This window comes from Panthera tigris, chromosome E1, assembly GCF_018350195.1.
Source record: "Panthera tigris isolate Pti1 chromosome E1, P.tigris_Pti1_mat1.1, whole genome shotgun sequence".
In the NCBI taxonomy this organism is placed as follows: domain Eukaryota; kingdom Metazoa; phylum Chordata; class Mammalia; order Carnivora; family Felidae; genus Panthera; species Panthera tigris.
Genome location: NC_056673.1, coordinates 11184470 through 11212429, shown reverse-complemented (window position 1 = coordinate 11212429; position 27960 = coordinate 11184470). Strand labels below are relative to the sequence as shown.

The 27960-nt window shown below is 59.5% G+C and overlaps 1 protein-coding gene across 1 annotated transcript in view; it reads left to right on the top strand.

Annotated features, from left to right (window-relative positions):
* Positions 1–7366: 7366 nt before the first annotated feature.
* Positions 7367–27960, top strand: part of MYO15A (myosin XVA) — a 51580-nt gene continuing 30986 nt past the window's right edge. The window contains exons 1-21 of the mRNA XM_042966937.1: positions 7367–10954; positions 13055–13137; positions 13730–13793; positions 14605–14714; positions 15001–15075; positions 15326–15416; positions 19521–19526; positions 19878–19981; positions 20118–20181; positions 21060–21173; positions 21734–21895; positions 23249–23362; positions 23828–23886; positions 23972–24095; positions 24351–24446; positions 24870–25001; positions 25551–25676; positions 26377–26454; positions 27235–27383; positions 27499–27544; positions 27733–27857. Coding sequence (XP_042822871.1) covers positions 7367–10954; positions 13055–13137; positions 13730–13793; positions 14605–14714; positions 15001–15075; positions 15326–15416; positions 19521–19526; positions 19878–19981; positions 20118–20181; positions 21060–21173; positions 21734–21895; positions 23249–23362; positions 23828–23886; positions 23972–24095; positions 24351–24446; positions 24870–25001; positions 25551–25676; positions 26377–26454; positions 27235–27383; positions 27499–27544; positions 27733–27857 — 5510 coding nt within the window. The remainder of the gene's footprint in view (positions 10955–13054; positions 13138–13729; positions 13794–14604; positions 14715–15000; positions 15076–15325; positions 15417–19520; positions 19527–19877; positions 19982–20117; positions 20182–21059; positions 21174–21733; positions 21896–23248; positions 23363–23827; positions 23887–23971; positions 24096–24350; positions 24447–24869; positions 25002–25550; positions 25677–26376; positions 26455–27234; positions 27384–27498; positions 27545–27732; positions 27858–27960) is intronic.

Here is a 27960-nt window from a genome sequence, read left to right as displayed (position 1 = left end):
TTCATCCATAAAGCGGGCATGATGCCCATACAGCTCCCCTCTTAGTAACGGTGGTATGCCAAGACAGGTGAGTACTCAGTGGCTGACTTCAGCCCTTCTCCCGACTGCCACAAGGCCTGGCCATGAGGTCCCAAGTAAGCATTTCTGCCTGGGTGATGGTCACTGCCACTTCTTGCCTTACAGTTAGGGAAGGGGCCTGCCTGTGTTCGCAGAGCGTCAGATCCAGGCCCATTCTGTCTGCCAAGCTGGCTGCGAAAGGGTGGGAGGTGAGGCCAGAGGTCTGGGCGTCCCCAGGCTACGGGCTCAGGGCGGGCATTGTCAGAGTCTCCAGGCACTGGGCCACCGTGTTCCTCACCATGGACGGACTATTTCCTGGGCCAGGTCTGTGTGTTCCTAGATCAGGGCAACCGGTATCTCTGTGTTGAATTTTTGGCTTTCCGGGGTCGGTGGCTGGCATGGGCCTGCGTGAGAGTCAAAGGAACCGCATGCTGTGCACCCCCAGGTCGGTGTGAACTGGCAGCTTGCAGTGCCCGATGCTAGAGGAGGTACCCCTAGGGCTCGAGAAGGTCCCCACCCCACCAGGGTGAGCTCCAAGGTTTGGGCCCCCCTGTTGCCACCTCTCACCCTCCCTGGGCCTTCTGTGCTAGGAGGCTCTGGCCAGGCTGATAGAAGTCCCTTCCTGCTCAGACAACCTGATTGTCTTTGTGAAGGTCAACAATACCCAAGCCCTCTCTCAGGCCCATCCGCAGACTACAGGGCTGCTTTCCCAGAGGGCCCAGCCTGCAGCTTTACAAGACTCAGGTGCAAAGGAGCCCAGGGCGAGAATGTTCACCCCTGCCTGTGTGTCTGCCTCCCGGTCCCTCAGCTTCGCCGAGATTCCACGCTGCCTCTGTCCCCAACCCCCTTTGGCAAGAATCCTTCTCAGCCGCCCTCCAGATGCCCTCTGGCTTGGCCCCGGAAACAGTGCTGGGAAGCTCGAACCACCTGTCGGGGAGGGTCTCCGACTGCTTCGGGCACCCCCTCAGCAGCTCTTCTAACCGCCCCCTGCTCCCCTCGGGTCCCAGCTAGGAAACTCCTCACCCCCAAACGCTTGTGTTCATCTGCACGCACTTCTCCATGATGGAGAGGCCGAGTCCGGGCCACCTTCTCAGGGCTTTCACACTGCGTGGATAATTCAACCTCCCTCTGTTCTCTCTCTCTCTCTCTCTCTCTCCCTCTGTCTTCCTGAATCTGTCCCATTGACCTGCCAACGAGTCTATTCGTTTGCTCCTGCGGCCGTAACCAAAGTGTCACAGACCGGAGGTCCTAAGCAACAGAAATTTATTTTCTCACAGTTTCTGGAGGCAGGAAGCTTGAGATCAAAATGTCAGCGGGGATGGTTTCTCCTGAGGCCTCTCTCCCCGGCTCACAGGCCCACAGCTCCTCCACGGAAACAATTACGAGCCCCTGGACGTGTCGTTCCCCGTGGCCACCTCTTTTTCCTGGCATAGCTGCTCCGAGCACCCCTCCCCCGTGTCAGTCTCCTCACCCACCAGCCCTCCCCAACATGCTGCCCGAGCAGCCCTGCCCCGGCCCGATGCTGCACATTGCTGAGCAGTGACCATCCTTTTTTTTTTTAAGTCTATTTATTCTGAGAGAGAGAGAGAGAGAGAGAGAGAACCAGTGGGGAAGGGGGGGCAGAGATGATGGACAGAGGATCCGAAGCAGGCTCCTCACTGACAGCAAAGAGCCAGATGTGGGGCTCAAACTCACGAACCATGAGATCATGACCTGAGTCAAGGTCGGACACTTAATTGACTGAGCCACCCAGGCGCCCAACGGTGACCATTCTAACCACGTTACCAGGCCCAGCAAGGTTGGCACAGTCAGTGCCTCACCTCTACCCCACACGGTCGTTAAGGGCTGGCGTGGGAAGCCCCCGACTTCTTGCTCTGTCCTCCTTCACAGGCTCATCCCACCCCCTGCCTCTGTTTCATCTGCCCTGCGGGCCTAAATTTCCCCGACTTCCCTCTGTCACCCCAACCCTCCGTGTCCTAGACCAACCCCGTCGTATTCCCGCCTCTCCCCGCTCATCTTAGCCAATGAGTCCCCTGTTCACGCAGCTGCACCAAGCCAACCCAAGGGTCCCCCAGGCTCCACCTTCACCCCAGCCCCCGCGCAGCCCCCACTGGCTGTGTTGAGTGCGCTCCATCACAGCTGTCCCCGATCGAGCCGCTGTCCTCGCTCTCCCGGCCTCCACTGTGCGTCCCCTCCTCGTCCTTCGCCACACGGTGGCCCAAGAGCTTTTCCCACACCACTTTCCAAGAAGCAGTGAGAGGCAGTGGTTGAGGGCATGGACACTCTGGAGCCGGACTCCCCGAGCTCGAATCGGGTTTCAAGCTGTGCGGCCCCGGGCAACTTACTAGACCTCTCTGGGCCTGTTTCCCCACCTGTAACGTGGAAAGAATAACAGTACCTACTTCCCGAGGTTGTAGTGAGGGTTGAATGAACGCTGTGTGGCCCAGTAGTTCTCACTTCCTCGCTGGGGATTCCCTGCTGAGTGATGTAACCTAATAGAGCACCCTTCATCTATAAGACGGGAATAGTTCCTACCTTACACGTCGTGTGAATTCAGTGATAATAGCAAAGCATTCAGGACCAAGCCTGGCACAGAGTAAAACTTGTCAGTGTTGGGTTATTTTTACTCTCAAAATGCATATCTGGTCATAGCATCCTGGCAGCCTGAAATCGTGCCAAGGCTCCCCACTACCTTAGGGATGGAGACCAAGGTCCCACTCCAGCCTCCATATCTCAAGGGGCAGGTCCCTCTTGCCATCCTGGCTGCTTCTCGCTTTACATGCTCTGCATCACTTTGCCCCTCTCACCACTTGGCCTTTGCACATGCTGTTCCATCTGCCTGGAACACTGCTCCCTCTTTCATTTGATTAGCTCTTTCTCATCCTTCAGATCTTGGCTCAGGGTCACCTACTCAGGGGCACCTTCCTGGTCTTCCAATGCACTGGGCTGTGGCCTGGCCTTCAGAGCTCTTCCCATGGCTGCAGTTTCCCCTTGGTATGGCTTTTTGCTCCAAGTCTGTGTCCCCGTGACACTGGGAGCTCCACCAGCACAGAGACCATGCCTGGTGCCACTCGACCCTGTGACCCCCCTCCCCCCCACCCCGGGCACCCAACACAGTGGCTGGCACACACAATCAATGTCAAGGAATGAGTGGACGAATGAGAAACGTGATCCCCGATAGCCCTTCTGTGCCTGCTGCAGAGGCTGGGGACACCGAGAAGGAGGTGGGACCCAGGCCCACCAGACAAAGCGTAGCCCTGGTCGACTGGGGACACTATCCCTATAGCCTGGGGCAAGCCTGGGCCCCAGAGACCAGAAAGGGTCACGGGAGCAGGCCCTGCTGCTGGCCCTCACCCAGACCACCTTCCCAGAGCGGACGGGAGCAGCCGGCTGTAATAACGATTCCAGCAGTAATAAAATAATAATAATAAAATAATGACGATGATAAAATACGAATACTCATAATATTACTAATAATAACGGCCGTTTACTCCAGGCTAGTCACTGTGCCAAGCTCTCGCGCTCATTTAATGCCGCGTCAGCCCTGGGAGTGGGAGGTACTATTAGCACGAGGAGACCCGGGGGCAGAGGCTACATGACTTGCCGTGGCCTCCGTTTCCTCAAACGGCACATACGGTCAGAGAATGGGGTTGGATTTTGTGGTTCCAGGCCCTGACGTTCTTCCAAGAGCTCCTCGAAAGGGGTGTTTCCACTCACTGTTTCCAATTCCTTTTTTCCACTTCCACGTTTTCTTTTTTTTTATTATCATTATTATTTTTTAAATGTTTATTTATTTTGAGAGAGGGAGAGAGCGTGCAAGCACGAGAGCAGGGGACGGGGAGAGAGAAGGAGAGGGAGAATCCCAAGCCGGCCCCCCACTCTCAGCGCAGAGCCCGACGCCGGACTTGGGTCTCACGAACTGCGAGATCATGACCTGAGCCAAAATGAAGAGTTGGACGCTTGATTGACGGAGCCACCCAGGCGCCCCTACTTTTTTTTCTTTTTAAATGTTCCTCTTTGGTGTGTTCATCGGGATCCGAGATACACTTACACGCTTCAGAAATCCAACCGATAACGGGAAAGTTGACAGCAAGATAGCCACTTTCATGAACTTTGTGAATATATTTCCTAGTATCTCTACATGTAAGTCAAAGCCAAATTAATGTACATTCTTCCCCCCAACACATGCACCTATGACAGAAAGAAAGGCCTAGGTGTGTCTTATCCACCCCGCACTGTTGGGCAGTCCATCATGGAACGCGTCTCCGTGCAATGCGTAGCTTGGTGTGCACGCCATTCCCCTGTGCACAACGGGCTCCGCAGGTTGGATTCCCCGCAACGGACTCCTTTCCCTCCCTCGTCCTTTTTCTTTTTTTTTTTTTTAATTTTTTTTTAACGTTTATTTATTTTTGAGACAGAGAGACACAGAGCATGAACGGGGGAGGGGCAGAGACAGAGGGAGACACAGAATCGGAAACAGGCTCCAGGCTCTGAGCCATCAGCCCAGAGCCCGACGCGGGGCTTGAATTCACGGACCGCGAGATCGTGACCTGAGCCGAAGTGGGACGCTTAACCGACTGAGCCACCCGGGCGCCCCTCCCTCTTCCTTTTTCAGCAACAGCTTTATTGACGTGTAATTCACACACCTTAGGATTTACCAACTAAATCGCGCGTGATGCAGTGGCGTTTGACGCGTTCACAGGCACGGACACCCCTGTGACCACCACATTCCCTTCTAGCTAGAACCTTCTCCCGTCGGGCTGTAACTACCCTCACCCCCACTGCTCCACTGGGGCCACCCTTATGGCTCCGCGTAGCCACATCCAGCGCGTCCTCAACTTACCTGACCCGTGTGCCCATTTGCCGCAGCGCCCTGCCCCCCACCACGGCCGCTCACTGCCTCCTTGTCCCCAGACGGTGCAGCCCCCCGGGGCTCATCCCTTCTCCTCCATCTGCACTCATTCCCTGGTGCCATCCTCCAGAGCTGTGGCTTCAACACCGGCTGGATACCACTGGCTCCCGAACTGATGTCATCAGCCCTGACCTCTGCAGAGTGCCACCCCCCCCCCCCAACTCCCTGGCAAGGCCAACATGTGCAACGCTGACGTCTGGCCGTTTGTCCTCTACCTGCTCCGCCCACGCTCTCCCTCCTTTCAGCCACTGGCCTCTCCATCCTTCCCTTTGTTCAGTAAGGAAACCTCAGAGGTACTCATGACTTCTCTGTAAATCCTGTGGGCTGTACCAGCAGAATACGCCAGCATCCCACCACCGCCCTCCACCTCCGCTGCCTCCAGCCCGGGGCCAGGCCCCCCGGCATCGGTCACCGGGACCACCACGCGGCAGCTTCTATGCCAGTTTCCTGCTCTCGCCCTCACCTCCTGCAGCTCTTGGCCCCAGTGTTACTTCCTGGTGTCACCTTCCCCAACCCCTACTCAACGCTGCACAAACGCCCCTTCCCTGCTTTATTTTAACCCACAGCACTTACCCACCAACTGACCGATTGCATCTCCCATTTTCCTTGTTTGTTGACAATCCCCCCAGCCCTGTAATGTCAACGCCACAAGGGCAGGGTTTTCCTCGGTTTCCTTCTCAGCTGTATCCCCTGTGCTCGGACAGTGCCTGGCCCACAGCAGGCTTTCAACAAATACTACTGAATGGATGAATGAATGAACCAGCAAATGTGTGCTGCCTCCAGCACCCCCGGAGGGCCAGGGGCCGGGCTGACAGAGGAATCCAGGCGGGAGCCCTGAACAGGGACATGGCCTCCAAATGGTATGTCAGAGATAAGCACCGTGGAGGCCTTGGTGCCTGATGGATGGAGGCCTGGCTGGGTCTCTGGTTTACTCAGTGGTTTAAGCAGGGCCTTCAGCCCCGGAGCTCTGGGAAAGCCCAGGCTCTGGAGTCGGCTCAGTTAAGCCCCTGCCTCCACCTTATGCGAATTGAAGATCTGTTTTCAGTCCTTCAGAGCATGCCCCGATCCTTGATCCTTGGGCAGAGGGAGGAGGAGGAAAAGAGGGATAGTGCTGAGGCCTCAGGTTCCAGAGCTGCTGCCCCTGAGGCCCCCCACCGCCCCCCACCTTCCACACACACCCTTTGTCTAACATGCCACAACCCCTACCACTTAAAGTGCAGATTCTCAAAAGTGGACTGGTCACTGGCCAGAGAGTGGGCGCATGGCCTTGGGTCAGATGTCCACCCTGGAGCAATCAGCTGCACCCACAGAAGGCAGGAGCCACACGATCACTACCTTCTCCGCAAGGGCAGAAACTGGGAGGAGAGGCCAGGGCTGGGTAGGCATCCCAGACGTGAGCCATGCATGTGGCCTCTCCAGCCACGTATGCTACCCAGGAGCTCCATCAAGTCTTGCTTCCTCATAAAGGAGACAGGGCATGGCTTATCACCCCCATCCTACAGATGAAGAAACTGAGGCCCAGAGAGGGTAAAAGGCTTTCTTGAGGGCACACGGCCAGCTGCTGGCAGAGCTGGAAGTCAGAGCCGGGACTGGCCCATCCTCTGTTTTTGCTACCCCAGCCCCCTGGCGTGTGGTTTCACAGGGCCCTGCGGGAGTTCCACCAAGATGCCCCCCACCTTGTCCTGCTTTCTGAGCTGGCAGCCCAGTTGTCCCCAATGCATTATTCATGCTCCTGAGAGCTGGCCAGCTCTGGTTACACTGACCGCAGCGCTGGACATGTGCTCTGCCCGCTCCCCTCCTCCCTTGCCCAGGACCTGGTGGGTCCAAGTTTCCCCTCCAAGGTAACTTAGTGGGCTTTGAACATCCCACTGCGGCTCAGGGCATGTGGCTCCACTCTGGCCCAGTACAGATATGCTAGGTGATTTAGGGCAAGTGGCTTCCCTGTTCTGGGACTCGGAGTCTCCCTCTGTGAAGCAGCCGTGACCCTAGCATTTACCTGGGAGCTACCTGAGGCAGCTAAGGCACAGGGAGAGCTTGACTTGTCAAAACAGTCCCCCTCCTGGCGATTTTAACGCCAAATGGTCGCCCCCAGCACAGGTCTGGGCCAGGCTTCCCCTGCTCCCTGGTAAACAACACCCATGCACTTTCCACCACCACTGGGGTGAAACCCAAGGCGGCTCTGGAGGAGATGAATTATGGATCCGCCCTCCCGTAGTCTGGTCCCAGCCAGAAGAAGCTTGGCTGTCCCTCCCCAGGCCACCCAGACCAGTCTCAGCTGCTCCCAACCCGAAGAGGCCGAGTGTCCAGCTGCGGGCAGTGAACGCGGTGTGTCCCCTTGTCTCCAAGTCCCAGAGCTGGTGACACGGGCCGCGGCCCGGTGGGGAGCAGGCAGCCACCATGGCAAAGGAGGAAGAGGATGAGAAGAAAGCTAAGAAAGGGAAAAAGGGGAAGAAGGCGCCGGAGCCGGAGAAGCCCAAACGGAGCCTGAAGGGGACGTCGCGGCTGTTCATGGGCTTCCGCGATCGCACGCCCAAGATCTCCAAGAAGGGCCAGTTCCGGAGCGCGTCGGCTTTCTTTTGGGGCCTGCACACCGGCCCGCAGAAGACCAAACGCAAGAAGAAGGCGCGCACCGTGCTCAAGTCCACGTCGAAGCTCATGACGCAGATGCGCATGGGCAAGAAGAAGCGGGCAATGAAGGGCAAGAAGCCGTCCTTCATGGTCATCCGCTTCCCGGGCCGGCGCGGCTACGGCCGCCTGCGGCCGCGTGCCCGGTCACTCAGCAAGGCATCCACGGCCATCAACTGGCTCACCAAGAAGTTCCTCATCAAGAAGGCCGAGGAGTCCGGCAGCGAGCAGGCCACGCTGGACGCCTGGCTCAACCGCTCGGGCTCCCGCGTCGGTTCCCGCAAGCTGCCCTTCCCGTCGGGCGCCGAGATCCTGCGGCACGGAGGCCGCCTCCGGAGGTTCCCCCGCAGCCGCAGCATCTACGAGTCGGGCGAGCCCGTGGGCTTCCTGCCCTTCGAGGACGAGGTCCCCTTCCGGCCCTCGGGCTCCCGCAAGTCGCTGTACGGGCTCGAGGGCTTCCAGGACCTGGGCGAGTATTATGACTACCACCGCGAGGGCGATGACTACTACGACCGGCAGTCGCTCTACCAGTACGAGGAGGAGCAGGAGCCCTACATGGGCTACGGCCCCTACGGCCCCTACGGCCCGGCCTGGCCACCCTACGGAGACCACGCCCACGGGTACCCGCCCGAGGACCCCTACGACTACTACCACCCGGATTATTATGGCGGCCCCTACTACCCCACGTACCCCTACGGCTACGGCTACGACGATTACGAGCCCCCATACGCGCCCCCATCGGGGTACGCGTCTCCCTACAGCTACTACGATGGGTACCAGGGCGAGGCGTACCCGCACGGCTACTACCTGGATCCCTACGCACCTTACGAGGCGCCATACCCGCCCTACGACCGCCCGTACGACCTCCCGTACGACGTGCCCTATTTTGATCCATACGGGGGGCTCTATGGCGCCCCCTATGGCATCCCGTACGCCGAAGGCATCTATGGCGGCGGAGACCAGGCCATCTATCCGCCCGAAGTGCCCTATCTTTACCCAGAGGAGCCGGCCTTCGCGTACCCGTGGGTGCCGCCGCCCATCCTGTCGCCCCACAACCCGTACGCCCACCCCATGGATGACATCGCGGAGCTGGAGGAGCCGGAGGAGGCGGGCGCCGAGCGGCAGACCACCTCCTTCCGCCTGCCCAGCGCCGCCTTCTTCGAGCAGCAAGGCATGGACAAGCCCGCCAGGTCCAAGCTATCCCTCATCCGCAGGTTCCGCCTCTTCCCGCGGCCCCAGGTGAAGCTGTTCGGGAAGGAGAAGCTGGACGTGTCCTTGCCCCCCTCCCTGGACATCCCTCTGCCCTTGGGGGATGCGGACGAAGACGAGGAGGAGGAGGAGGAGATGCCCCCTGTGCCTCCGGTGCCCTACGCCCACCCCTTTTGGGGCTTCCTCACGCCGCGCCAGCGCAACCTCCAGCGCGCCCTGTCCGCCTTCGGCGCCCACCGGGGCCTGGGCTTCGGCACCGACTTTGGCCGCCCCCCACCTCGCCCGGCCACCTCGCTGGCGCGGTTCCTCAAAAAGACGCTGTCCGAAAAGAAGCCCACCCCGAGGCTCAGGAGTAGCCAGAAGGCGCGGCTGGGAGGCCCGGCAGTCCGGGAGGCGGCCTACAAGCGCTTCGGCTACAAGCTGGCCGGCATGGACTCCGAGCGCCCCGGCACGCCCATCGTGCTGAGGAGGGCCGAGGCGCGGACGCGCAACAACAACAACTCCCACCGACCGCCCTCGCCCGCGCCCGCGCCTCGGCCGCCCTCCCACTGGAGCGCGCTCCTCTCCCCGCCCGCGGCCCGACGGCCCCCCAGCCCGGGCCCAGGGCCCCCGCCCGCCGCGCCCTTCGCCCCCGCCCTCTCGGGCCTGCCCCGGCCCGCGTCGCCCTACGGCTCCCTCCGCCGGCACCCGCCGCCCTGGGCTGCCCCGGCCCACGTGCCCCTCGCGCCCCCCGCCAGCTGGTGGGCCTTCGTGGAGCCACCTCCCGTGAGCCCGGAGGTGCCCCCGGACCCGCTGGCCTTCCCCGGCTCCCGGCCCTCCTTCAGAGGCTCCCGCCGGCGAAGGGCGGCCTTCGGCCTCCCCTGGCCCCCGCTGCCCTCGCCCCAGCCCTCGCTGAGGAGCCTGCCCGGCTTAGGCTACCACTCGCCCGTGGGGCCCCCGTCCCCTCAGCCATCGCTCCGCGCTCGGCCCTTCCAGCCTCCCTTCTCGCCCCCGCCCCGCCGGCCCCGCTCGCTGCGGGAGCCCCCGTCCCCGCACCGCCGCTCTGGGCGCCTGGGCCCACCCCGCTCGCCCGTGCTGGGCTCCGCGCGGCCGCCCTCCCCGCCCCCTCTGTTGGGCCACAGCTCGCGGTGTCGCTCCCTCAACCTGCCTTCTCACCTCCCGAACACGTGGCGGCGACTCAGCGAGCCGCCCACCAGGGCGGTGAAGCCCCGGGTGCGCCAGCCCTTTCAGCGGCCTCCCAACGCAGGGTCCTGGCCGGTGGCTGCAGCCGCCCCTGAGCGCCGGGAGAGCCAGCGTGAGCCTGAGGACTCAGAGACACCCTGGACGGTGCCCCCATTGGTCCCCAGCTGGGACGTGGACCTGCCTCCCGCCCAGCGCCCACCGTCGCCCTGGCCGGGAGGTGCAGGCAGCCGCCGGGGCTTTTCCAGGCCACCTCCTGTGCCGGAAAACCCCTTCCTCCAGCGCGTGGGCCCTGTGCCACCTCCTGCTTCCCAGTCTGAGGACCCAACCTCCGCCGACCTGACCAGTGTCTTCCTGAGTAGGCACCACGACCCAGGGCCTGGACAATTGGTAAAATCAGCCAGCCCGATTCCTGAGAAGCCAGAAGAAGAGACCACTCCGGAGGGCCCTCAGTCACCAGCAGAGCCTGAGCCCTCCACCCCCACCCCTCCCAAGGATTCCGCGCCAGAGCGGAAGACGCTAAGGCTCAGCCTCTCCTACCCGCTGGCCACATGTGATAAGATGAGAGCCATGTGGCCGCCATGGCGCCGCTGGGGGACAGTGCCCAGAGCCACAGCCCCCTTGGCACCCACTGGGGCCCCAGGGCCCCTGCCCAGGGTGGGCGAGCGGCGCCAGGCAGGCCCTGGGCGTTTTGCAGTGGTCATGCCACAGGTGCAAAAACTCAGCGCTTTCCAGCGAGTTGGTCCTGCCCCTCTGCAGCCCCCTGTCCAGACAAGCCAGGACCCGGAGCCCGGCCCCAAGCCAAGAGCCTGGAATTTGCTCTGGTCCTGTTTCTGGCTGCCGGCAGAAGCCCCTCGACCCTGGCCACGAGTGCTGGCCCGCCCCCAGTCCTGCCGCCTGGGCCCTGGAGCCAATTGCCTGCGCCATGGGGGCCCCTGGGAAGAAGTTGGCCCCAAAAGCTGGTGGAACAAGGTACGAGGGCAGAGGGCAGAGGGAGGGCTTTGGGGCTTCTGTGCTGGGAAACAGGGACGGCCTCGGGATCTTGGTCAGCTGCCGCCTGCTTGGGCCTCAGTCTTCCCATCTGTAACCTGAGGAGAACAGCCTTGGGCTCCCAGAGCCTCTGGAAGATTGAACAAGAGGATGCCCAGCACAGGCAGGCACAGTACAGAGACTCCCGAAATTCTTCCCAGTCACTTCAGAGAAGGGATCTTGTCCCAGCCTGTGCTCTGGGCAGCCCTGTCCTGGGCCAGGCTGAATGGCGCGTCTGTCCCCAGCAGCCCCCCAGAGATTTTGGCTGAGTACGCAACTTTAGGACTTGCCTGTCCACCCTGTCCCATCCCCACATCCACGTCCATGCTGTTCCTCCTGTCTCCTGCTGACCCTCCCCCAGACTGGAGTCTTTTTTCTCTTCTGCATTCCTGCTTAAGGGCAGTCCCCTGGGCTGCAGGACTCTGCACTGCCCAAGGGTGAGGGGCTTAGGACCCAAACTTCTGGGTCCTCAGTGAATGGTGAGGAAAATGAGGACCAGAAGATCACACGGGGGACCAGGGGCTGAGCCAGGAGTCTGTCTGAGCCCTCTGTAGGGTGCAGGACAGGTGGCTTAAGTGAAGGGTGCCGAGCTCGTGCGTGGCTACCCTGCTCAGGGAGGAACGCGAGCCTGATGCTGGGTGGCCCTCTGAGGAGGGGGGTGGTCACCGGAGACTCCCCCGGGACGCCTGGGGTGGGCGGGGCACGCAGGGGGTGGCAGGCGTTTCTCAGCCTCTGCAGACGGTGCCCCGTGGAGCGGGCAGCTAGCCGGCCCGGCGATGGCAACCGGGGCGGCCTGGCTGCTAGGGGGGCCCTGGCCCCGGCGGCGGGTGCCCCGTGCTGTGTGGGCGGCAGCATTGTGGGAGCGGGGCGCGGGGCGCCCGGGGGTGAGGGGCAAGGATGCCTGGGCCCTCCTCACCCTGGAATACGTGAGTGGCTGAATTATTCAGGGTTTGTGGCCACTGGTGCACATGGCCAGACGGGTGGGCGGGAGGCCAGGGCCTAAGGGTGATACTTGCCGTGCCCTACTTAGCAGCCTGCTGACAGGCAGGCGGCATGCAGGGCTCTGTCCAGGTGTCCCCTTTCCTTGCCTGCTCAGAGAAGGGTGCAGGCTGGAGCTGAGAGGCTGGAGAGGCAGGAAGCACACGTGTGCTTGCAGACATGCGGGTCACATGCAGGCCTTTGTGCCCGGGACACGTTCTGAGGCGTACCATGGCCCGACAAGGAAAGCGTGTGTGTGTAATGTGTGTGTGCCAGGGCCCGTGCGTATGTGGCATCCTGGGTGTCACGAATGTGCACATCAGTGGGCAGGATGGAGATCCCGCAGGCCACGGGTGTCATCGGGACTTTTGTCTTGAGACCCCCAGGTGTGGTTGAGACAGCCCCGGCTCTCTGTGCACACGAGAGTGTGTCAAATGGGCGTTGAGAGTGTGTATTACAAGCGGTGTGCCTCCAGCCAGGCCTCCCAGGCCTGCGTGCATGCCCTCAGGCATTCTGCAAGACCACGGGTGTGCGTGGGGGCTGCATGAGCTGTTGCATATGGGGCTGCGTGTAGGGGTCTCTGTGCTCGCCCCGGGCTGGATGCAGGGGTACGGTACTGAGCGGGGCGGTTCAGTGTCAGCCCTCCCAGAGGCCCCACGCACAGGACCCGGACGTGCATTAGGTCGTTGCAGAAGCAAGGATTTGGGGTCCACCCAGGGAAAGAGCGGCTGGGAGAGCCTGAGGTTGGGAGGCCTTCTAGGCAGTCAGAGAGAACACTGTGTGTGCGCGTGTGCTTCCCCCCCAGGGTCAGGATACTCGGGAGCCCCTGGGAGCACCTGCCACAGGGAACGCACGGGCAGGAGGCCGGCATGTGTCCCCCGAGTAAGGGCTGCACGCAGGCTCCGTGGGCCACAGTATTCCACGGCAGGGAGGCCTCAGGACCTGGCCGGGCCCTGGCCTCGGGGTTCTCTTCTCCACAACAAGAGCAGGTGCCAGGCGTGTCCAAGATAGGGGGCCACCCACGGGCGCTCTCCAGCCAGGCCGACCACAGACTCTCTCTCCCAGATGCACTCCATCCGCAACCTGCCTACCACACGGTTCCGTGACCAGTGCCGGGAGGATGGTGTGGAGGACATGACACAGCTGGAGTGAGTGGGGCGGGGCCGGCAAGGGGTCACCACGGGGCTGCACGCTCCTGGCCCGAGCACCTCCTCCTACGAGGGGTGCCCGTCACCTCCTAGAACATCTCCAGAGCCTCTGTTTCCCCATCTGCAAAGTGGGAGTTGTGAAGTGTCCTGGAGCCGGTGTGTGCGTGTCTAAGCTCTGAGTTGGACGGGCCTGAGTTCAAACCCCAGCCTCACCACCTACTGGCTGGGAGACCTTGGACGCATTACTTTGCCTCTCTGTGCCTCGGTTTCTCATCTGCAAGATGGGGGTGGGTGGCTGTTTTTGTGAGGGTGCTGGCACGTTGGAGGTGCCCAAAACGTGAGGGCTATGCTGGTCAAGATCATTATCCAGTCACGGTGACTCAGCTCTCACGTTTGCTTCCCCAGAGAATCCCCCAACCCCACGAGGTGGTATATATCCATTGGACGGATGAAGAAATTGAGGCACAGAGAAGTTAAGGAACTTGCTCAAGGCCTCACGATTGGTTGGTGACTTGAACTCAGGGCTTTCTGACCAAGGCCCTGCACTGAGGGGGAAGGTGGGCCCTGATGTCCCCTCTTCGTGCCCTTTCAGAGACCTCCAGGAGACCACCGTGCTGTCCAACCTCAAGACCAGATTTGAACGGAACCTCATCTATGTAAGTCCTGGGACTGGGTCTGCCCTGGGCTCAGATCAAGAGGTAGCTGTCTCTCGGGGCCACAGTGGGAAGCACAGATTTCTTCTGCTGAGCCACAGAAGCCAAATTTGTGGCTTCTGGTTTGAACTCTGGGGTTTCTACCATTTGAGTATGACATGCTAGAGCCTGGGGTTCTCAAACCCAAAACACCAGTCTTAGACTGGTGGATGCCAGGGAGGGAGACCTGGAGACAGGAAACCCAGAAATGAGTGGCTGTTCACTGGGGACCTGATGGATAAAGCTTCCAGAGTCCTAGAATCTATAGACCTGGATCCCAGGAAGGGGTTGGCCAGAGAGGTGGAAGGAAATCTCTGGCCCCAGAACAGTGGAACGGAGGGCCAGAGGCCCAGAACCACAGTGAAGGAGGGAAGGCCACCCACAAGGGCTCTGGCCACCTCAGAATGCGCTGGACTTCTGACTCCCTCCCAACTCCGGGCAGTGGAGGTTTGACCTCACTGCGAGGCAGAAGCTTCTGGGGCCTGGCCCTGACTATGAATAAATGAAGGATGCAGCAGCTGACACAGCCACCTTTGCACAGTTGTGGCAGGGCGGTTTTGCTCACTTAGCCTTCTCCCAGCCTCAGCCTGGTACGGTGCCTGAAATTCCACTACCAGAGTACGTGACCCATCAAACTATGAGAGGGCCCGAGGTGCAAACACAGAGGCCAGGCAGCCACGCATCTGGCCCCGTGAGAACGGGGCTCCGGGCTCCTGGGAGCAGGGAGAAGGGCCATGAGGAGGCAGAGAAACTGAGACCACCGTGTGCCCAGCAGACCTACATCGGCAGCATCCTGGTGTCGGTGAACCCGTACCGAATGTTTGGAATCTATGGGCAGGAGCAGGTGCAGCAGTACAGCGGGCGGGCCCTAGGAGAAAACCCCCCGTGAGTATCTCTGGGGATGGGGAGGGGGCTGTCCCGGGGTCCCCTGGGTCCCTGCCTGCCCCTGAGCCAAGGGTGGGGCCAGCTGGTGGCGGGTCGTCCGCCTGCTCGGCCGAGCGGTCTCTCCCCAAATTTCTGTGGCTCTGACCAGAATGGGGGGCAGGGAGCATTTCCCCAGGGTGAAGGGTGGAGCAGAACGGGCTGCCGAGGTGGACGGAGATGTTCTCCTACCCGAGGGTTTTGCGAGGCAGGGTCCTGTCCCAGTGATACCTGTGGCCTGTCTCTCTAGGCACCTCTTTGCAATCGCAAATCTTGCTTTTGCCAAAATGCTTGATGCCAAACAGAACCAGTGCATAATTATCAGGTGAGTGGCGGGTCAGGCCGGGGACCTCTCTGTACAGGGTGGGCGGGGGGTATGTATGGGAGGAGTCTCAGATGATGGGTCTGTATCAGGCCAGACCTACTATGGGACCTGGGAAAGATCACGTGACATCTCTGGGCCAGCCAGCCCACGTCCTCTGGTGTCCTAGGAGGTCGAAGAAGGATAGGGGTAGGGGGAGCCCAGAACAGGCAGTGAACTGGTTGAGTCTCCTTCTGGTCCTTTTCCCGGTCAGTGGAGAGAGTGGTTCTGGAAAAACCGAGGCCACAAAGTTGATTCTACGCTACCTGGCCGCCATGAACCAGAAACGAGGCATCATGCAGCAGGTGAGTTGCATGGTCTGTCTGACTCCCCAGGACTCCCAAGCTCAGTGCTCCCCGAGAGACAAGGCTCCTTGGCCCCATTGGGAGGATGGCGAGGCTGAGGCCACGGTTGCCCTGGGGGGGCTCCTAGGACTCTGGCTCTTTCAGCCACACCCCTGCCCGCCCTGGCCATGCCTGCAGGGAGCTCCCTCCTGCCTGTGCTCCAGGGCAGCTCTGGTTCCAGCCGTGCTGGGCCTGGCCAGAGAGGAAGCCCCATGGGCAAGGGGAGTCACTCCATTTCTGCTGCCTGGCCTCACCTTCTTGGTGGTGAAAGAGAAAGGACAGGCCTAGTCAAGGGGGTGGGGTGCAGTAGACGCTGGGGTGCTGAGAACACGGGACCGGGGTAAGCACAGGATTGGAACATTGTGGAGAGTGCTAGGTCCTCCAAACCTGAGAGTGTTAGACCCTCATAAAGCTTTCCCGAGGGCATACTGTGTGTCCCTCACAGTCCGGGCTAGGTGATGGCAGCAGCAATGCAGACAAGTGTTCCCGCCCTCATGGGAATTTCGTTATAGTAGAAATGGAAGAAAAAAAATACACAAGTAAATCGTGTTTCTGTGAAAGGATGGGAATTTGTGGAGGGAAAAAAAAGCAGGGAGGGAGATGGGGAGTTTGGGGGGGTTGTAATTTGAAGCATGGTGGTCAGGGTAGGCTCCACTGAGAAGGGGTGAGAGTGGGCCCTAAAGACATCTGGGGGAAGAGCAGACAGGGAGCAGGAAGGGCAAGTGCAAAGGCCCTGGGGTGCGAGGAGGTCTGATGTGCTCAGGGGATGGCAGCGTGGCATCATGGAGTCCAGGCAAGGGAGGACCGTGGCTTGGGCCAGGGAAGTGGTGATGGAGATGGTGAGCACAGCTAGACCCGGGTGCAGTTTAAAGGTCAGCCAGAGACTTGCTGAAGGCCAGATTGGCGTGTGACAGAGTGGGTCGGTCCGGGGGCAACCCCAGGCATTTGGATTGAGCCATAGGCAACGTGGAGGTGCCATCAGCTACATGGGTAGGGCTGTGGAGAAGAGACACAGGTACTCTGAGGGGTCTGCTGGGCATCCAGAGATGTTGGGAAGGTGGCAGATGTACCATGAGCCTAGAGCTCAGGGACGATGAGGCTGGAGGCGAAGCCCCACCAACTGAGACTCCAGAACCTGACTCTCAGACTCCCTGCCCCAGACTATGAAGATTTGCAAGTGGCCGCAGCGTCCCAGCCAATGGCAATCTTGGCAGGGGATCCAGGGGCATCAGGTGGGGGCCACGTGGCCCTCAGTGGGAATTGGGTCAGCCCAGGCTTCGGAGTCAAGAGGGGTTACTTCCCCCGGTCCCCTCTGATGCCTGCCTTGGCCTGCCAGCCCCTCCTATCCCAGCCTGGGCCTCCGGGGCCCTCCCTTTGCTTCAGCCAGGGTTTTCAAAATCTAAGTTCAGACTTCTGGAAGGACTGGCCGGGTAGCAGGGAAATGTGTGCGTTGAGCCCCTCCTGTTTGCTCGGGGCTTGCATTATGTTGTGGCGCGAGAGCCTCACGGCAGCCCTGGGAGGCAGGTATGTTTGTGTCCATTTATGGATGGGGAGACTGGGGCCTGGGAAGGGAGATGACTTACCCAGTGTCCCCAGGTGAGAGGGTGGAGGAACTGGGATTTGAAGCCCAAGGCAGAGAGCCGTCTTAGCAGGGGTCAGGGAGGACAGTCGCGGTCGTGGGACGTGCCAGGCATTCTGCAGATATAAGGATGGGCCCGCCAGCTGGGATGGTCACCGCCTCATTTCCCAGCCGCCGCTCTGCCCTGCTCGTGTAATCCGACAGTCCTTGCCCAGGGTCAGTTTCAGGCACTCTCTTAAACAATCCAGGGTTTTATTTATTTATTTATTTATTTATTTATTTATTTATTTTTAAATTTTTTTTTTTAACGTTTTATTTATTTTTGAGACAGAGAGAGACAGAGCATGAACGGGGGAGGGGCAGAGAGAGAGGGAGACACAGAATCGGAAGCAGGCTCCAGGCTCTGAGCGGTCAGCACAGAGCCCGACACGGGGCTCGAACTCATGGACCGCGAGATCATGACCTGAGCCGAAGTCGGCCGCTCAGCCGACAGCCACCCAGGCGCCCCAATGTTTATTTATTTTTGAGAGAGAGAGAGAGAGACAAAGCATAAGCAGGGGAGGGGCAGAGAGAGAGGGAGACACAGAATCCGAAACAGGCTCCAGGCTCTGAGCCGTCAGCACAGAGCCCGACGCGGGGCTCGAACTCACAGACCGCGAGATCGTGACCTGAGCCGAAGTCGGCCGCTCACCCGACAGCCACCCAGGCGCCCCGACAATCCAGGGTTTTAAACAACGTCTTTTGCTTTGGCTGCACCTTACCCATCTATGGGCGTCATCGTCAACCTCTCTGTCATCCGTCAGCAAGGTAGTGCCACGGGGTACCACCCAAACCTTCCAACGTGCTGGGGAAAGTCTCAGGGTTCCCTTTTGTTGGACTAGTTTTGGCCATGTGTCCTCACTGGACCCGGTTGTGTCTTGATTGGCCGAGGCCCCGGCCACGGGCTCTGCGTCTGGGCCGGGAACGTGAGCAGCATTCCACGGGGTGGAGGGTGGCTGGATGCCTTCCAGCCCAGACTGCAGGCTGTCACCCCACCTGCGGGTTGAGCCAGGGGCCCCCACAGGGCCAGATGTTCACCCGTCCAGCACACCAGTCCTCTCCCCAGCCCCAGGCTGGGCGCTAGGAACGGAGAAACGGCTGACCCGCGCTCAGGCCCAGGCGGATCTCAACTTACTGAACCACCCTGGGCCAGTTCCCCCTCTTGTCTGGGCCTCATTCTGCTCCTTCACATGGCAGACGTGGTATTTCCTGGACTAAACGGGACCAGGAGAGTGAACAGATGGAGGGGGCTGGCACCTTCCCCAAAGTAACATTTCTGCAGACACTGGGCCTTCCCTGCCTCTTCCCTGAGAATTGATTGTGAGGAAATGACTCAGCCAGAAAATGCCGTGTACCCGACACACACATGCTTGTCACGGTGTTGTGATCTCACTCGTATAGACTCTGGAGTCCCCGGGAACGTTACCTCGCCTTCCCAAGTCCGTTTCCTGATCCGTAAAACGGGTGACATCAGTACCTACCTCCTGAGAGTGTTGACACCCATGTAATTAGGGCAAAGAGTCTGGCACATGGTCGGTGCTTCATAAATGGGAACGGTGACTGGCTACGCCTTGGGCAGTCTGCTGTCGTGAAATGCTAGTCCTGAGATCTGTGGAGCGGGTATCTTATGAGGGCCTCCCACGCCCCTGCTCCCGTGTAGATGCTGGGGTCCCAGAGGTTGCAAACAGACAAACATTCCTGCTGTGGGGGCTGACATTCTAGTGAGGGAGACGTGATACAAAGAAGTGAGGGGAGGGGCGCCTGGGTGGCTCAGTCGGTTGAGCGTCTGACTTCGGCTCGGGTCATGATCTCACGGTTCGTGGGTTCAAGCCCCGCGTCGGGCTCTGTGCTGACAGCTCGGAGCCTGGAGCCTGGAGCCTGCTCCGGATTCTGTGTCCCCCTCTCTCTCTGCCCCTCCCCTGCTCTCACACCCTATTTCTGTTTCTCAAAAATAAATAAGCATTAAAAAACATTAAGAAGAAAAAAAAGAAGTGAGGGGATTTGCCAGTGGTGCAGAGGGAGCGAACTCTGGTCCAGAGGCCGGCTGGGGCCTGGATATCGAGGGGCCAGTCAGAAGGGCTGAGGTGCTCTGCAGAGGCCAGCCGGGGGCTGGACTGTGCAGGGCGTGCGGTCAAGGCAAAGGCTTGGCTTTGAGCCTGAGGTGGTCATGGGGATGGGGATGGGGTAAAGAGGACATCCCCAGAGCCTTTTGGCACGTGGGCCCAGCAGACTCCCACACCCTGGGGCCACGCTGCAGGCCCCAGGCCGGGACAGCTGGGGTCTCTGAGATTCGTGGGTTTGCCCACCCCGGAGGCCCGGAGGGGTCGGTGGTCCCTCCATGGTCTAAGGCCCCTGGTGACCTGGTGGGAGAGGGGGTCAGTCCTACAGGTGACCTGCTTCTGTTCTTGTGCCTCTCTCCTCCTCCTCCATCCTGGGGACTCCTGAAGATAAAGGTACTTGGAGTGTGCACGTGTGCCTGTGTGTGTGTGCGTGGTACACACGCTCGTGTGCGAAGGCAGGATGCGCAGGAAGAGGCATCCAAAGGCCCGTCCTGGCTGGGGGCTGTGGTGGGAGGGGCGGGGCTGGGAGAGGGTAGCTGCGGCCTGAGTGTGGGGGTTGGCAGCATGAGGCAGGCATTGGGGGACACTGGGGGGACCCAAGGGTTCTATAGGGAGCCCACCTGCGGTTGCCCCTCACACAGGGGGTCCTTGGGGAGGTCTGTGTCTGGGAAAACCTAGGGGTGGCCCTAGCTATGCTCCCTACTCTAGGCCCCCAGAACAATTCCCACATCTTCTGGGGTCCAGATCCTGGAGGCAACACCCCTCTTGGAGTCCTTCGGTAACGCCAAAACTGTCAGGAATGACAACTCCAGCCGCTTCGGGAAGTTTGTGGAGGTCTTTCTGGAAGGGTGAGTGGGACGGTGGAGGGACCCCCCAAAGGCCTCGCAGGGCACTCCGCGTCCTGGTGCAGCCCCTGAGAGCCCACACCAGCGACTCCACCCACCCAGCTACCCTGCACGAGCTGACTGTGCTCCCCCACTCCAGGGGCGTGATTTCTGGTGCCATAACCTCCCAGTACCTGCTCGAGAAATCCAGGATTGTGTTTCAGGTGGGCCAGGCCCTTCCAGACCCTTGTGTGTTGGGACGGGCTGGGGGTATGCAGATACTCAGAGCCTGGCACGTGGCAGGGCTGGGTAAATGTTGAATTAATGAACAAAGACGTGTCCGTGTGAGCATGTGATCTGCTCCCCTCTCTCCCCCCCTACAGCCACATTGACTCTTTTCTTGTCCCTGAAGCACACCAGCCATGATCCTGCCTCAGGACCTTTGTACCTACCATTTCTTCTATCTGAGCACTCTTAACCCCCCAGACACCTACATGACCAAACCCCTCACCTCCTCCAAGCCTTCCCTGAAATGTCATCTGCTCAGGGAAGCCACCCCATTTAGAATGAAGTCCCTCTCCACCCCCCTGGAACCCCCCCACCCCCTCCCCTGCTTTATTTCTCTCCAGAGCTCTTGTCTCTATCTGACAGGTTTTAACCAGTGATTTGTTGAGTGTCTGTCTCCCCAGCTATCAGGTGGGCTCCGTGAGGTCGAGGCTTCTGTCTCCCTTGTTCCCCCACTGGGTCTCAGGGGCCTACAGCAGGGCCTGGAATACAGTTGTCCCTCAGCCACCCTGGCTGAGTAAACCATCAGGAGGTCCCGTGTGTGCACATCTGGGCTGTGGACGCAGCATAGGCAGGTGTGTGTGCCCAGCGAGCACAAGCGAAGAAAGGCTGTCTTTCTCCTGTTTCTCCAAACGGAATTAAATCTTGACCAGAGCCCCCTCCCTACCACCATACCAGTCCCCCACCCAGTGCCAGGCTGGGACCTTACTCCTCACAGAGGTGCCCGGTCTCAACTGTGGGCCCTGGCATCGTGTGTGTGTCTGGGGGTCACCTAGGTGGTGGCTCCCTTTTCTGCACCCACCTATCCGCCCTATAGGCCAAAAATGAAAGGAACTATCACATCTTCTACGAGCTGCTGGCCGGGCTGCCCGCCCAGCTCCGACAGGCCTTCAGTCTGCAGGAGGCCGAGACCTACTACTACCTGAACCAGGTGAGTACCCGCAGGTGTCCAAGGGCCCCCCGGCCTGGCACCCCTGCCCCATCACCCAGGGGGGCTGAGAGAACCAACTCATGGTGTCCTAATAGCCAGCCAGCGTAGGTGATGGGGTTTGGGGGCATGAGTTTGGATTGAAAGTGTCTCATCACGGCAAGGGTGACAGGCATCTTTAGGGTCCACGGTGGGGGTAAGAGAGGCCTACCTGACTCTTCATTTCTCTATAGCTTAGAACAGCACTAAGCAGCTTGGAGCCACTGCACTTCCCTTTTCGGGCCTCAGCTTCCTCATCTGTAAAGTGGGGACAGCATAATGCCACTCGTTAGGGATGCGGTGAGGAGGAGATGAGGAGAGCTACACCAAGGGCTTTGCACAGGGCCTGGCGGGCAGCACCTGCTCAGAGCCTCCTGGCCCGTGGGAATGGGAGTGCCCGCCTTGGGCCACACTGCCAGTGAGCCAGGGCAGGGACCTTGAGAGCCCCCAGCCCCCAGGGCCCTCAGGGACCCTGGGCAGGGGCCGGGGGCTCTCAAGGTCGCCCGGCCCCTGCCCTCGCCCAGGGTGGGAACTGTGAGATCTCAGGGAAGAGTGACTCGGACGACTTCCGCCGGCTCCTGGCCGCCATGGAGGTGCTGGGCTTCAGTGGCGAGGACCAGGACAGCATCTTCCGCATCCTGGCGTCCATCCTGCACCTGGGCAACGTCTACTTTGAGAAGTACGAGGTGAGAGAGCCCACAGCTTGCCGTGGGGCCCTGGCACCCTCGGGACACAGATCATCTTCTCAGAGGCTTGCGGGCCATGCGTATTTGCCTTTCAGGTTCCACCACGCACATACCATTTGTTCCCTCTCCCGCCCCTACCGTCAGTGGGTTTCTCATCTTCTCATGGATGTATCAGAGCTCTTTGTATATGTGAAGGAAATCGGCCCTTTGCCTCAGATATGAATTATGAAGATATTTCCTGGATCACCATTTATATTTTGTTTATAAAAATTTTTTTAATCTCAAAAATTTTCTATTTTTGACACACACACACACACACGCACACACACACACACAGGGTGCAAGTTGGGGAGGGGCAGAGAGAGAGGGAGACACAGAATCCGAAGCAGGCTCCAGGCTCCGAGCTGTCAGCACAGAACCCAATGCGGGGCTCGAACTCATGAACCGTGAGATCATGACCTGAGCTGAAGTTGGACGCTCGACGGACCGAGCCACCCAGGCGCCCCAATATTTTGATTTGTATCCAGCTTTTTTTGATGTTTTACTTGGTGGTTGGTTTGGTTTGGGTTTTGCCATGTAGATTTTTAGAATTATTCTCAGGCATTTGGTTTATCAATCTTGTATAAATTTTAGATTTTTTTCTTATCACTTTTAGAGAGACTCATCTCTTTAAAATTACAACAGATTTCTCCCATAATTTTTTCAAACCCTTTTATGGTGTGTGTGTGTGTGTGTGTGTGTGTGTGTGTGTGTGTGTTAATATTTAATCTTTGGCTTATCAGGAATTTATCCCAGTAAAGTTTGAGGTAGGAATTCAATTCCTTTTTTTCCACATGATTCCTGTTTTACTAATCCTGTAATTTGAGAAATACCTACTCACCATGTATTAAGTTCTTATGTACAGTTTTGCCTAATTCCCAATTTTCTGTTGTGCTTCGTTAACCAATGTATTATGTGTCTATTCCCAGACTGTTTTAATTATTGTAGCTTTATAGCGTCAGACTATCTCATAGGGCCTCCTTCACTCTTTCGGAATTTTCCTGGTTATTCTAGCTTATGTTCTTAATTTTTATTTTCTTTAATGTGTGTTTTTTTTGGGGGGGGAGGGGAGAGTGGGAGAGGGAGAGGGGCAGAGACCAAGGAAGAGAGAGAATTTCGAGCAGGTCAGAGCCTGGCTAGGGGCGTGAAGTCATTAACTGTTAGATGATGACCTGAGCTGAGATGATGACCTGAGCTGAAACCAAGAGTCGACACTTAACCACCTGAGCCACCCAGGCGCCCCTACCTTGCTTGTGTTTTTTATATGAACTTTAAACCCAGTTTGAAACGCAGTCCTATTGGTATTTTGCATAGACAGATGCACAGGAGACGGCCTCGGTGGTGAGTGCCCGGGAGATCCAGGCCGTGGCGGAGCTGCTGCAGATCTCCCCCGAGGGCCTGCAGAAGGCCATCACTTTCAAAGTGACCGTGAGTCCCTGGGGACCCGGATCTACCAAGCCTCCTGCCGGCCCTTAGACAGCATGGGCTCCTCCCTCTGCCTGGCTCGTTCTTCCCTTTTCCACGCCTACTCTTCCTTCAAGACCTGATACAGGCATTCCCCCACCTCCAGTGGGCCACCCCTGACCCCTGTCTGGGTCATTACTTCCTCCAGGCTCCCACAACCGCTGGCCCTTTGTCCCATCCCAAGGCTGATCTCACTGTGTCTGCTCGTGCCCGTGTCTCCCCCCTTAGACCAGCAGCCCTGTCCCTGCCAGTGTAGGCAGGCAGAGGGGGGGATGAGGGTGTCCTGCTCCGCCGCTGGCCAACTGTGTGCCCAGGACCAGTCAGATCATCGTTCCTGCTCCCTTCCCCATGTCCCGCCTCCAATCCTCTGGGGGCTTCCTGGAGGTGGTGGCCAGCCTGCTGTCATTCAGGGGTCTCATCCCTCCCCAGGAGACAATGCGAGAGAAGATCTTCACCCCCCTGACTGTGGAGAGTGCCGTGGATGCCAGGTGAGTCCTGGTCCTCCACGCCTGAGCCCCCAGATCCGAGACCCCCCGCACTAGGCCCACCTGCCCCACACCTTCTCTGCTGCAGAGATGCCATCGCCAAGGTGTTGTACGCACTGCTCTTCGGCTGGCTCATTGCCCGGGTCAACGCGCTGGTGTCCCCACGGCAGGACACGCTGTCCATTGCCATCCTGGATATCTATGGCTTTGAGGTAGGGCCGCACGGGTGGGTGAGGGACAGGGGACATAAAGCGTCATCTCTCTCACGTCTCTGCCTATAGCCCACACCGTTATCTGTCCTCAATCTCCTGCCATCACCTTCCCTCACCCGCAAGCACTTCCTGAGGCCACGGAAGGCAGGGAGGGCACTGGGCCGCCGGACGGGGGTGAGCGGGGCCCTGGTGAGGGGGACACACGGGCTACTGGCCAAGGAGGGAGCAGGCCCAGCCTCACCACCCACCTGGCAGGACCTGAGCTTCAACAGCTTCGAGCAGCTGTGCATCAACTATGCAAACGAGAACCTTCAGTACCTGTTCAACAAGATCGTCTTCCAGGAGGAGCAGGTGGGCGGGGCCTCGCTCAGCACTCTTGTCCCCTCCTGACTGGGCAGTGGGCCTCCTCGGAGCCTGACGGGATATGCTGGTCCTTCAGGGGCAAACCGGAGGGTGTCAGGTGGAATAGAGGGAAAGGCATTCTAAGCCAAGGGCCAGCACATGTGAAGGCCTGTGCTCTGGAGGGGAAGACGCTTGGTGCTGAGCCCAGAGAAAAGCCCTCTTAGGGGATCCTTCTCGCCCCGTACCGTACCGGGCTGGCCCAGGTGGAGGGAGAAGCAGGGCTTGGAGGGGGTTCGTGTTGCCCTTCTGGGGAGGGAGCTTCCTGTGCAAGCAGAGGGGCCCCTGGCCAGGCCCCTTCAGGTGGATCCAGCCCGGGAGGTGGGTGGATGGGAGCTGGGCAGGGTGAGGAGGCTGAGCCCCTGACGTCTGCAGGAGGAATACATCCGGGAACAGATCGACTGGCGGGAGATCACCTTTGCTGACAACCAGCCGTGCATCAATCTCATCTCACTGAAGCCCTACGGCATCCTGCGCATCCTCGATGACCAGTGTTGCTTTCCCCAGGTGAGCCACGGGTGCCCTGTGAGCCTGGTCAGGTTGCTCAACATCTCTGGGCCTCCTGTCCTCATCGGGCCTGAGTCCTGCATTCTTCTGTGCTCTGGCCTGGGGACAGGAGATCAGGACACCCAGCCGGCCATTCACAACCTGGGGGTGGGTGATTGAGGCTGGAGAGGGGGCTGTGGGTGTCCAGAGGAGGGTACTAGCCTGGGAAGTTACAGAAGCCTTCCTGGAGGAGGTGACCTTGAGGTTGGGCCTCAAACTCTTGATTAGAAGACACGAGGGTAGGGTGGGCGCTCTGGGCAGTGGGACTAAAGAGTACAAAGAAGGCTGGGCTGGAGGGTGAGGCAGCTGGGAGCTAATGGGACACTCCTGTCTGGGAGGGGGGGGTCCACTTAAGCCTCCCCACCCAGGGCAATGGGTAGCCAGAGGAAGCTGTGACTTGCTTCTCCCCAGTGCTCCCTGGGAACCAGTTCTCCCTGGACAACTTGTCACTAGCCCAGGAGCAGGGTACCCAGGTTCCCCACACACCCGCTGACCCTCGCCTGCCCCCAGGCCACAGACCACACATTCCTGCAGAAGTGCCATTACCACCACGGCGCCAACCCACTCTACTCTAAACCCAAGATGCCGCTGCCCGAGTTCACCATCAAGCACTACGCAGGCAAAGTCACCTATCAGGTGAGACCCGAGACAGCACGCACGGCCCCCAGTGCCGCTGTTCCCCGCAGCTGAAGATGGAAACTCAACGTGGGCTGCAAACGCTCCCACCTGGTTCTAGTTCTGGCCCTGCCGATCCTCAGCTGTGTGACCCTGGGCAAATTGCTTCACCTCTCTGAGCCCATCTCCTTATCTGGAAGATGGGGATAAGGATAGTGCCCATCTCACGTGCTGAGTGTGAGAAGCCTGGGGCTGGGGGTGGGTGATAAAGAGTAACTGTTATCAGCACTGATGTGGTCACTCTCATCACTGTTATCTGACACATTCCAGCTTTTGTCCCCGCCTGGGCCTCATTTTCCTCATCTGTAGGACAGACGCAGGACAGTGTCCTCCACCGAAGAGGGGGCTAAGAGCCACACTGGTCATGGGAAGCTTTGGCTAGGACTCCCCTCCCTGGAGGATGGGAAGGGTAGTGGAGGCAGAAGGGGAGGGGACCATAGCAGGGGGAAGAATCCAGCACCTCCTAGGACAGACAGGGAGATGGGAGGCCTGGAGGGGCAGGGCCAGGGTCCCCCAGGGGCTGTGAGCCCCGGACCTGCTGGAGGGAGGCAGGGAGGAGGAAGGGAGCAGACAGGCTGATGCACACGGGGGTAGGGGTAGGCTGTCCCCCCTGCCTACCAGTGGGTCCAACCCAAACTGCCCTGTCGTTCCCCCTTCGCAGGTGCACAAGTTCCTAGACAAGAATCATGACCAGGTGCGCCAGGATGTGCTAGATCTCTTTGTGCGGAGCCGGACACGGGTGAGCAAGCCTCGCCTCCTGCCCTCTGGCCCGGCCCCAGAGCACACAGCCTACCATCAGTCCCCTCTCTTAGTCCAGGAAATGGGGAAGTCCCCTGGCGCTGGTCTCGCCTCTAACTCGTCCTGGCCCCGGCCAGGTTCTGACCTTGACCCCAACCCTAACCCAGAGTCTTGCCTCGCTCTGTCTTTTCTTCCATTCTTGATCCTGTCTCCTGAAGGTCCGTGCCCCTGGCCGGCCCCACTGGATTGCCTTGTCTGTCCTCTGGCCCATCCTGGCCCTGCCCACCCAGCTGTGCCCTGCCTTATCCCCTCACTGAGCAGTTCTCCCAAATGGCCTGTTGTGCTCAGCCACCCACCCCACTCTCTGGACCTCCACCTTCTCTCTTCCAAATGGGAACCCTCCTCCTGAGGTCATTGCCAGAGTTCATGACCATGTGTGTAACAGGCCAGCTCAGGTGCACAGTCAGTGCCTGTGTGTTCCCCAGACTGAAGAAAAAAACAGCCCAACCACGGGATAGGTCCTCTGCGAGACACAGATCACCCTGACTCGGGAGGTGTGTGATCTGGGAGGACAGCAGCCTTGCAGAGAGGGCAGGGGCCCAGTGGGTTAGTTTGCTGATCACTTCGGTTTAGAGATTTGACTCCTTTTGTTCTTAACTCCTTTTGTCCACCCCCTCAACCTCTATTTCCTCATTTCTGTCTCTCGGCCCCCATCTCTCCCCGTTTCCTTGTCTCTCGGTGCCTTGACCACTGTCCCGGCCTGCTGCCCGCCCCTGCTCAGGTGGTGGCACACCTCTTCTCCAGCCACGCGCCACAGGCTGCCCCTCAGCGCCTGGGCAAGAGCAGCTCTGTCACCCGGCTCTACAAGGCGCACACAGTGGCCGCTAAGTTCCAACAGTCGCTCCTGGATCTGGTGGAAAAGATGGAGAGGTGAGCATGGCGGGCGGGTGGGCACCCAGCCTCACCTCTGACCCACCCCGTGACCCTCGGGTAAGCACCTCCCTTCCCTGGGACCTCATACTACCCTCCTCCCACCTCCGTCCAGGTGTAACCCCTTGTTCGTACGTTGCCTGAAGCCCAACCACAAGAAGGTATGTGATGGCTGAGGTCCCTGGGAGAGCCATATTCTCTTCCCCATGCTGTGTGACCTTGGGCAAGTGGCTGTGCCTCTCTGGACCTCCATCTTCCCAGCCCACTGTGGGAGCTATTTGTCATCGATAGTGCCATTTGCACACGGGTGGACTAGTATGCCAACTCCTCATCTGGGCTTTCCTTACAGGAGCCAGGCCTCTTTGAGCCAGATGTGGTAATGGCACAGTTACGCTATTCGGGGGTGCTGGAGACCGTGCGGATCCGCAAGGAGGGCTTTCCAGTGCGCCTGCCCTTCCAGGTGTTCATCGACAGGTACCTCAGCCAGGGTGGGTCCTGAGCTGCCCAGATCCTTATCCAGCTCCCCCATGGCCCCAGGAATACAGAACCCAAGGCAGGACAGAGCTTGCTGTGCACA